This window comes from Onychostruthus taczanowskii, unplaced genomic scaffold (assembly GCF_017590055.1).
Source record: "Onychostruthus taczanowskii isolate IOZ18803 unplaced genomic scaffold, ASM1759005v1 scaffold63, whole genome shotgun sequence".
Lineage (NCBI taxonomy): Eukaryota > Metazoa > Chordata > Aves > Passeriformes > Passeridae > Onychostruthus > Onychostruthus taczanowskii.
The window spans coordinates 1,912,266-1,923,215 of record NW_024504012.1 but is presented as its reverse complement, the minus strand read 5'-3'; the positions used below and the strand labels follow the sequence as shown (position 1 = coordinate 1,923,215).

At 42.0% G+C, this 10,950-nt stretch overlaps 1 protein-coding gene across 1 annotated transcript in view; it reads right to left on the bottom strand.

Moving 5' to 3' along the window:
* Positions 1–1,580: 1,580 nt before the first annotated feature.
* LOC121344218 (torsin-1A-interacting protein 1-like) overlaps positions 1,581–10,950 on the bottom strand; it is a 13,136-nt gene continuing 3,766 nt past the window's right edge. The window contains exons 5-10 of the mRNA XM_041419977.1: positions 10,837–10,945; positions 10,540–10,608; positions 7,660–7,761; positions 6,768–6,827; positions 4,210–4,269; positions 1,581–3,169 (exon numbers count right to left, since the gene is read on the bottom strand). Of these exons, the coding sequence (XP_041275911.1) occupies positions 2,376–3,169; positions 4,210–4,269; positions 6,768–6,827; positions 7,660–7,761; positions 10,540–10,608; positions 10,837–10,945 (1,194 nt within the window). The 3' untranslated portion in view covers positions 1,581–2,375. The remainder of the gene's footprint in view (positions 3,170–4,209; positions 4,270–6,767; positions 6,828–7,659; positions 7,762–10,539; positions 10,609–10,836; positions 10,946–10,950) is intronic.

The window sequence follows — 10,950 nt, the reverse complement described above, 5'->3', positions numbered from 1 at the left end:
AGGAATACAGCTCTTTAACACCTACAAGGAAGAGAAGTTTTATAAACAGAAAATAACCTGTATCAAATATGTTTTATTTGTATATGTGTGCAATCTCCTGTCTTCATATTGCAACTTTGTCTTCTTTTTTGTGGCCAGTTCTGGTATTTTTTTTTAGTTACTTTTCAGTAAGACTGTCCCTCCAGTCAGTTCACAGTGCAGTGGTTTGTACACCAAAAGTACAGAACATGCAGCTAGGAGTGGAACAAGGATGAAGTCATCCATTTTGTCAGCTGCTGACTCTTGGATTGGGCTAATGAAACAAGTGAACCATATCTTATCATTAGTTCCAGCTGAAATCAGAACTGGGGAATTAGTACAAGAACACCAAGTAAAAGACAATTCACAGCCATTTCCTGGAACTTTCCCTGTCAGACAAAAGTCCTGATATTATGAAATACATGCATCTGCATCCCAGTATCTACCACTCCACTAAAGTTTCTTAAAAGTTCTGAATTTTGCAAAAGGTTGTATTTTAGGCACCTGTAATTGCTCAAAGGTGAAATGAGCAATTTAAACACGGGAAAAAAAAAGTCTGACCACTTAAAATTCAGTGGGCAAGTCTTAAAACAGATTTATAAAACAAACAAGTATGTTTATTTTGAATCATTACTAAAATAGTTTACATAATATACAAACAAATATGCTATGAGGACAAATTTGAAAATAAGTCACAGTTTGTTTTGGTTTTTTTCTCTTTTTTGTTAATAAAAAGCATTTGTCCAGTGAAATGTTCAAAATGTAAATGCCATCTTTTCCTTCCTGAGCTATTAAACATCCAGAACAACAGCACTTCCATGTCTTCTTACTGGTTTTATTTCTGCCCATTAAAATAGGAAGCATTATCCACTGCTGGCTCTCAATAGTTAGAACAAATCCACCTCAGGTTTAAGTGACCACAGCTCTGTGTCTCCCAAACTCTGCTCTTTTGTATGCTTCAGGCCAAATCTCTCAGCTGCTACAAGAAAACATATTATTAATAAGAGAGCATCTTCACAAATTCCTTCATACTCAATAAAACCAAATGGACATGGACCAATAACTCAGAGCATGAAGTAACAGCAATGAAATGGTGAAATGGAAGTGCTGCTATTCTCTTTATTTTTTTACCCAAAGTATTTAACAATAGAAACAAGTATTTCTTGTGAGGAACTCCTGACATGAGAGACTAAAAAACATTTTAAAAGCATGCTCTGCAAATCTGTTCTTTGCCAGAAATTTATACAGCAAGCAGCCAGCTATACACAGATACATGAAGAAAAGTTATTTTTTTAGGATATCAAGTACCACAAATAAATAGATTCTCTCAATGCAAAAATAATGATCTTAGTAAAAGAGAAATAACCTATATCTTCCTAAAGTTTTGTTTGGAAAGGACATAGTATGTACACGGGGATGACATTTTATCATTTCCATCCAAATTTTATGACTTGCAAAACTTTGAAAAAGAGTAGAGAACTGCAAGCAGCCAGGCAAAGAGATACTGAGGAATTATTTAACTGACATTAGAAAGGACATAGTATGTACACGGGGATGACATTTTATCATTTCCATCCAAATTTTATGACTTGCAAAACTTTGAAAAAGAGTAGAGAACTCCTGCAAGCAGCCAGGCAAAGAGGTACTGAGGAATTATTTAACTGACATTACTACTGAATTTAAGCAACCTTTGCACCTCACCTTTTCTCTTCCTCCAGAACCGTGTGGGGCAGGCTCATTTAAGGAAGAAATGCTTGCTGAAAGGTTCTCTACAGGTCACAGATCTTTCAAGCAATTTTGCTACTTCTGCAAGTGGGCAGAGATAGCTGACACCTATGTTGTGATCCAGTGGATCAGGAAGAAGCTTGTGCTTAGACTCTAATCACTTTATCATCATTTTCAGTTTATTTCTTATGTTAGAAGTAAAGTAAGCAATTCTGGGAGATGAAGGTGACAGTTTTACATTGTTACCTTGTCAAATGTGATACCAGCTTTATGCACCACCAGAGCAGGATCCTCACAGCAAAGCCAACAGTGCTTCAACACAGGTTCAGAGGCAGATGAGTGACTCTGAACTGAGGCACAGCAATGCTCACCTCCAGGACACCAAGGCTGAATGCATCACTGAATACAATTTACCAACAACCAACAAGTTCCTTGCTTACACTCTGTAGTTTACTTAGAGAAGTCCCAGTTACTTTGGCAGAAACAACTCTGCCAGCTGGTGGAAAGGCTCTGCACAGAAAGGACTGGTTTGCTGCTGCCTCAGCTCAGCAGCCACACTAAGTTCTTCCCTGTTCTGCCTTGCAACACACATTTTGTGTCTTCCTCCTTTCCCAAGTGCTCTCCAGCAACTTCTATGTGCACCCCTCTAGAGGGAGGCCTTTTTCAGGCCAAACAGGCAACACAAGGTGAGATATCCGGCTCCACAGTCCACTCAGCTTATCTGTGTCCATGCCATTGTAAGAACTAGGAACATCTGAACTGGTGAACTTTGCCCAGAGGAAATCCCGGACTTTCTCCTCCACTTCTTGAAAGGTGAGGCTCTTTCTCAGCGACTGCTCATCCAGGAGAACCGTCAGCACAAGGGCCACGTCCTTAAACGCTGCGTTTTCATGGTCACAGTACTTGTAAAAGATTAAGGTGGAGCCTGCAGGCAGTGACTCAAACCGATGCACCACTGCCACCTTCTTGCCTTCACTGAAGCCAGAGCTGAGCTCTGTGTCCACCTCCAGCTTGACAATGTCACTGTCCAGCACAGCCTTGTCCACCCCTTCGATGCTGATCGTGGTGGCGTTCTGGGAGGAGGCGAAAGCATTGGCAATCTCATTGCTCAGGCACCTCAGGGCCTTCTCAGCTTCCTGGCCAGCTGTGAGCAGCAGGATAGCAGGCTCCAGATGCACATGGGAAGAGTTAAGACGTTTCTCAAGGGACACACGGGCTTTTCTCCACAGCCTGGGGTCCTGGCTCTGGTAAGTATTTTTTAGTTTCTCCATCCGGGCCCGAAACTCTTGCAGAATTTCAGCATCTCTCCTTGAGGAGGTTCCACCTTGAATTCCACTCCACAGGACATAAAGCAGTGGGACACAAATTAACAGAACCAGTAACAAAGTCCACATCTTGTGAAATCCATTCTGTGGTTCACTGTCATCTATAGAGAGATGGAGCAAACAAGAAGAAAACAATGTTTTAAAAGGCATCAGAAGTCAACAAGTGAAAGGAAAATAAGAGCAAACAGTGAACTCATCCCATTCTCAATACTGGTACAGCTGTTGAAAAGCACAGAAAAGATTATCTAGTTAAAAAAAAAACCAAACCACAAAACAGAGAACACAGTTTTGAACTCAAGCCACTTTGTGAAGTGACCACATTAAAAAAAAGGAAATTTTTTACATGTTCCCTCATGGCCTGAGACCAAATTAGACCGTCTTCTGAAAAAGGAGCTCTTAAAAGTTCATCATATTCCATTCAATTTAATAAAATCCAAACGAAGAGCTTAAAACGGTTCTGAAAAAGGTCAAAGCTTCTCCTACATATAAGGCCTGCAGAAAGGATCCTACAGAAAACCTGGCTGCACCAGAATGGTTTCTGTGTTATTTCTCTTTCCTATTCCCTTAGGATAAAAATAGTTCCTGCAGCAATTGTTGCATCTCAAACACTGTTGGTCAACACTATCACAGAACATTGTGGCCTTTGGATCAGTGAGCTTCACAAAGTACACACAGCAAACAGTGTACATCAAACATCAGATATTTTGATATGAACAGTTAAATTAACACTTGTTTCATGCACTGCAAGCAAAAGGATTCTGTTCCCAGTAAAATGAGTGACAAAATACACCCATCTTCCAGGAAACAGGAAGAACTGCATTCCTTTTGTTACCCTTTTACACCCTAACTTTTATCAGGACAGCAACACAACAATGGTTAAATAACACCACCACCAGCCCTGCCTCAGTTTTAATCTTGTAAACATTACAGATAAAAGACCTCACATTCAGGTGAAAATGTTATCCATTGTACAACACCCTCTCTTCACACATCCCAGCAAGCAATCCCAGCAAGCTAATCACCTGTTCTAGCAAGGACCCTCAGCTTAACACCAACTCCCAGAAACTGAAATACTTGGAAAGGCATAAAAATGGTTAAATGTTACACAAGCATGAAACAGAAGTGAAAGCAGAAGTCTCACTTTTGGCTGAAGGCTGTGACTGCTTCTCTGTACTGGACTGATACCGAGATTTACTTCTGCCTGTTAAGAGATTAAGAAAGGAACATGAGAAGAACACTAAGACAACAATTAGAACCAATCTTCCAGCAGGGAGCTGAAATCACCAAACTGCATTATTTTCAACAAAAAGCTGTTCTTAGTTATGCTTTTACATGCAAAATTCCACAAGGCTTACAGGAAGAGTAACAAAGCACCCTGCTGAACCAAACCCAGTCCTGCTAAGTCGCAGCAAAGGTGAGGCTGTCACCTCATCCCAGGTGAGGCAGGGTCAAGTTGAGGGTTTTCAGTTCCTTTCCACATCATTCTCCCCCTTGTGCTCAACAGAATCCAAGGAAAATGATACCTTCAGCACTACTACCAGCCTGAGAAGTCTCACTCAGCTGTCAGAGCAAATCTCAGTCTCTGCTCTTTGCCAAATGCCAGTTCCCAAGCCATCCTCACAACCTTGCCTAGAAAGCACAAGCCCCCAGTCTACCACAAATCACCCCCAAAGATTTTCAGCTCTTGAAGAATTATGCAAATAAAACTCGATTTCAAGCACAAGGTGATAAAATGGAAGAGACTTAACAACCTGTTATTTTCTGCACAAGGATCCCATGTCCCAATTAAGTTTCCTGATTTTGCTCAAGAATTTGAGAGGCGTAAAAATGGAAACTTAATTAATGGACACACTAGATAAACAACATAATGCAAGACCTAAACAGAAAAAACAAAGCAATATGTTACATGCACAGTCTTCTTTTCCTTCTCCATGTGGCTTGGGTTGGAGGCCTGCTTCATCAGCAGTCAGTTTCTTGAGATGAATTATGCTTTTAAAGCAAAAAGTGCAAGCTTTCAACTTCAAAATATACTTTTGGTCTATTTAAATGGCCTCAGACAGCAAAGTACAAGAGGCATTATCCATAAAGTGTTATGAACAACTTTCCCAAGAGACCAGCATGAATATATACTGTGCAATTTTTGGTCAGCGTGTTTTCTACATTTAGCCAGTTAATTAAAAAGACAGGAGAATTTATGTCTCCTTGTTGAACAGCAACTGGTTCAAAGCTGAAGGCTCTTTAATATATAACCAAATCAGGACACTGTCAATGGCACTATTGAGAATAAATTGAACAAACATACCCTGCAGTAGTTATTTAAAGACGCTGAAATAAACTCCATAACCTTGTTTCTGTATGAATGCCAATTGCAGAAGGTGCTAAAAGCAGCTCTGGTTTAAGCTGGGGCTTAACTGGCTTAATGAACTGCCCTATTCTGTAATTTCAACCCCCTACCCCAAAAGGGCACAGCCATGGAGCTTGTCACTGGCTAAGCTTATCTCAATCTTCTAAGAGTTAACAGCTCAAAATCACCTCAATTCTGTAAAACGTCACAATGCAGCTCTGTTTGCTCAGAGCAGGTTCCATATCTGGGTGACAGCTGTAACTCATACACTAAAGGAAAAAATAATTCAATAAACAGTCTAAAACAAGATCTTACTCTAAGAATTGTGCATTGTTTCCAACACAATTTGCACAAAAGCCCAGTAAATTTTGTCTTGCTTAATTCAGAAAGTCTAACTTCTGCAGCCAGCTTAAAGATTTCAGAGTTTTAAGTGATCTTCCAAAGTTCTTCACCCTACACACAAATAAGCACTCCTGCAGCACCTGGAGTGGCATAAAAAAGTGGAACTACCAGACAACATAGAACTCTCTGCATCAATTTATTTTTCAAAAGCATTTCACAGATGTGCAGCTACCACAGATGATGAACTTCTCTTCCTGATAGCACCATGGTTTAAAAAAACAAAACAAAAAAACAACCAGAACAACAAAACCAAAAAGAAACAGGTTCTTCAGAATGAAATCTGATTTACAAAACTTCATTTATCTATAGCTATACCTGTTGAGGATAGAAACAAGCACCAAGATTTTACTAAGAATTCAGAACATTTTTTTTGGTTTCTTTCAAGTACTCTTCCAACAGAAAAAAAAAAAAAAAAAAAGCAGCAAATCCAAGAAAGCCCCCAAAAGTCTGAAACACTGGGAGCTGGTCATTAGATGAGCAGAATGGATTTTGCCAGCAAAGAAAAATGCTGCTCCTTTTCAGGAGTGCAGGATAACTAATCCAATCACAGCAAGCCACCACTTCTCAGGGAAAGGATAAAAGGGAAAGTTTGTGTACAAACTAACATTCACTGCCACCAAAAGGTGAATGTTTTGTTCCCTTGCTCAGCTTACCCCACAATGTCTCTACTCCATGCTCTGCACTTACTGTCCCATGACTCAACTCCAAAAAGAAAAATAAAAGAGAAAGTGGAGCATTTGCTGTGGTCAGCAAGCTGAATAACCTCATAGAAAGGCTCTGACTGGAATATGCTGTCTTCTCCAGTTCCTGTTTGAATCTGCCTCCTGAGTGCATGCCCATCTTCCCAGACACTGTCCCAGGGCACAAGAAAAACCAGAAGCAGAGGAAAGGAAAATAACTCTGTCCTTTTCATCTAATGACAGGGAAAGACTAGGTTCCCTTGTTTTACTTACTCTGTGGTGCAGAAGTTGAGTAGCACTCTTGATTTTTCTCAAGGAAGTCAGCCTTTATTTCTGAAAGCAAAGCACCAGTGGAAGAACTCAGTTACCACATCAGAGGTCAGAATAGGACAGACCAGCCATACATGCTTCTAGCTCTTTCCATGAAATCCTCAAGGCTTTTTAGGGCAGGAGGATATGCTGTGCTGCCAAACCAAGCCTGCAGCATAGGCACAGCCTCCTGGACCCCCCCTGAGCTGGAGAAAGCTACTGTTATCTAATTTGGCCCTTCTCCCCAAGGCTTCTGCCAATATGACAAATCATTCTTCTTATGTCTCCTTTTAAAGAGACATGTAACTTTCTTCTGTGGCTAAAAATTACCCCATTTTTTTTTCACTGTATCTCCCCATTGCTTTTGCAATACGCATGGAGAAAAATCTCTGAGCAATGAGCCAAGTGCTCCCTCACCTTGAAATTATTTGTGTAGTCATTCCCCCTGCTAAAGTCAAAGATAACTCACCTCTTTAGAAAAAGAACACTTAGTTTTCTTTGCCTGGGGCAATCAAAGATCCACTGCCATAAGCTTTTTGAAGCAGATATGATATTACTCTTCTTTTTGTTTTGCTTTTCAAAAACCACACAGCTGGGCATTTATCAAAGTTGAAATCTGCCTCTTCTTGAACTTTAAGGTTTTTCACCCAAGTAGATTATCATCATATTATAACCAGTTTTACTTTGGCTCAGGCAGGAGTACACACTGATTTTTTTTAAAAGAAACCCTTTTTCATCCATTCAGATTTCCACTAAAAAACTCCCCCTTTTCTAAAAGAACTGAATTATTATCATTTTAATACATTTAAGCAATCATTTGTTACACCATGGAAGAAGTACTGATAAAAGCTGTTACCTTTTAATGGTGCAGAAACGTTTGGTTTCTCAGTTTTGTTACTGTCATGAGCCTTTGCATTTTCCTTCACTGGATTCTGTTCAAAGTAAACTGTAGTACCACCTGTCAGAAGCAAAAAAAGAATAACAAGAGGATTGGCAACATCCTAAATCTGAAGGACCAAGTTGTGGTTTTGGAACAGCCATGACCTAAATCAGTGATTTTCCAAGTTGTGAACTCCCAAAATTTACTCTCTTAAAATACAGCAAAAAGCAACTAAGACTTGAAATGCTTATGGTAAATTTGAGTTCACTACAAATACAGCTGTCTACACCACCACAGGCTTCTTTAAAAAAGATAAAATTTAAGGGAGTTCTTGGCTTAAAAACATGAATATTAGGAGCCAAGAAATTCCTTACACTAAGGGGATTCAGCGTAAAGACCAGGAGAGAGTTTTTCCCACAGCTTTGGGCACTCAACTTACAAACAATAATTGTGCTGTCTTTCTTATGCAGCAATGGGCAAAGGGGAAAAGAAACAGAAGCAAATACAGAAAATAAATTCCCTTGTAATGGAGTCCAAGCCATCCTTTAGTTAGCTCTCATTCTCTCCTAATCCATAACAGCATCCTAATTTCACCCCTCAGGTAGGTGGGAAGAATCTAAACCAACATCTTTCAGCTGTCTGCCAAATTACAGAGTCATTCAGCTGTGAAACCCAGCTTAGTTAATGCCCCTAACTAGAAAGAGTAAACCCTGTAGGATATCAGAGATCACAGAACAAAGGTCAGGGCTGAGAAACTAAATGCAGGAAAGGATAAAGTGCAATCCCAGAACCAAGAGGCTGACAAGAAAAAGCTCAGGTATAGAATAAAGAGCTGTTGGGGAACAGAGATGGTGGCACAGCTATCAAGCATCAGCAGAGCAAACAGCAAAGGGAAGAACACAACTGGTAACTATTTTCTAACATTCACTCTGGGCCCTTTTACTCTTTAAACAGCCCAGGTTCCTGCTGGGGTTCAGTGTGTTTCTGTAGCTCTTTCACCAAGGGCAAGGCACAGCTTGCCACCTAGTGTTTAGTCATGTTATTTCAGCTAAGAAAACAGCCTTTTTCTAACGTGTTCTGGCAGTTTCAGCACACCAGGGAATGTCAAACATACTAAGGAGAAAAACAAAACCACCAAACCCATCCAAACCACAGAAAATGGGAAAAAGATGTAAGTTTTGAACTGTGGTTAGTCACAGGTGAAACAGTTAAGTATTTGCACACGCTTAATGGGGCCCTATGTTTTAAACCCATCTTAAAAAGCTCTTAAGTGACTGATTTCCCACAAAGCTCCTCACCAAATTATTTTCAGGAATGCCAAACTACATATCCATAGTATTTCACTATGTACCCAGGTTTTACAAGGAAAATCTCCCTGGTAATTGTGACCAGAAGACCAAAAAAAATGTATTAATCTAAAGAGGGCTACTCAGGCAGTCCCTACTCTTAATTCCTCTTTCCTTCTTGGCATCAATCATTATTCTTTGTGTTACAGAGACTTCTTAGAAGTTGTAGAAAAGAAAGGACAATGTAAGACAATTTCCATGGAGACTGCTAACATGTATCTTCAGCTCACTGATCTAGAAGCTGCCCTGATTCAAGGCAGGGGGTTTTAGGCTCTTTAAACTCTGCAAGCTCTTCTTAAAGCTCTTAAAGCTTTCCAGCTCCCCAGGCAAGTTGCCTAACTGGTATTTAAAACCTCTCAGTAGAAGCCAGGAACCAGTTTCTCGAGGTGTGGTTTTGCTTCCATTCTGTTCTCAGGGAAGCAGGACAACTATGCTCCCCCAGCAACCCAGCCTGCTTATTCCCTGCCTCACAGACCATCCCCTAAACTCTGCAGGAAAAAGCAAAATACTGTACATCTACAAATGGGGGGAAACTAATCCTCTGCTTCTATATAAACAATTAAGAGTCTGTTATCATACTTTTACACCTGTTGTGCCTATAATCCAATACAGCTGTTAAGAGCTGGGGAGGGTGGGAGGGAGAGGAGCCTCATTTTCAGAGCCATCTAATTAAAAACCCAACCCTCAGCTGTACCTCTTGAAGCAGCACAGCCACGTTTAAAACACCGAGCCTATTATACCCTGTTGGCCACCATGTGGGAGCAAGAGCTTTTTTCATAGACAAACCTCTGTATTTGCCTAGAGAAATACTCATAACCTTCCTCAAGATAAGATTTTTTTTTTTCCATGCCTCCTGGAAATTCTGCTTCTGGAGCAGAATACAGGCAGACAGATCCTGGTGACAAAAACACAGATGGAAATGGAGAACAGTCTCAGGCTAGCTCAACACATCCCTGAGCAATGCCTCACTCCAAAACAGAGAAAAGAGGAAGGAAGTACAATTTATTCACAGTTTCCTGGTGGAATGACAGGCTAAAGCCGTGTGACTACGTTACAATGAGTTAGCATGTGTCTATAGCTTGGAGAAAGACACAGGTTTCATCTACAAAAGCAACAAGTGGGTGCCACACAGTGGCAGCTTGTCCAGGAGCAAGTCCCAGAGCATCCTTGGTGTTTCAAAGGAAGAAAAACCCCAGTTATGCACTTCCTGCAGCTCAGCATCCCTTATTTAAATCCTGCCTTTCAAAACCAAGCAGTGTCAGTAAAATTTGGACGCTGTGGTAAAGTACTGTTCCAAGTGATGCCCTAGGAAAAACCAGGGTTTCAGCGTGCTCTGTATCCACTGATCCTTTAAAGGATGGCTTCTCCTCCCATCCCTCGTGTATGTATCGGGATTTCCTCACCTATGTGCCACGGTACCACCTGCCAGGGAGCTCGAACCCAACAAACCACATTTCCCTGAGCGTGGGGCACTCCCGCCCCTCTGGGAGCCCCGGGAGCTGGAGCCTACCTGGCGATCGGTACGCCTTTATAGGGGGTCGCGTCAGGGAGTCTGGGGTGCCGAAGTGATGCTCGTCTCCTGAAACGAGAAACGGGTGAGGGGCACAGCCGGCAATTCAGCTCAAGCCCACGGGGCCCCGGCCTGAGAACATTCCAGGAGCAGCAGGCTCAGCGGGAGCCCGCGGTCCCGTCCCAACACGCCCGGAGGGGAACCACATGGCGCCCGCCCGGCTCACTTCGCGCCGCCCCAGCGCGCCCGCAACCACATGATCCACCGCGGGCCGCTACGCCCGCCCGCGCCGCTCACCCTGCAGGGCCGCGCTGTCCACCTCGTCCCCGGCCTCCTCCGGCGGCGCCGCCGCGAGCCGGGGGCTCTTCCGCCGCCGCTTCAGCCCGGAGCCGTCCGGCGGAGCCAGCTCGG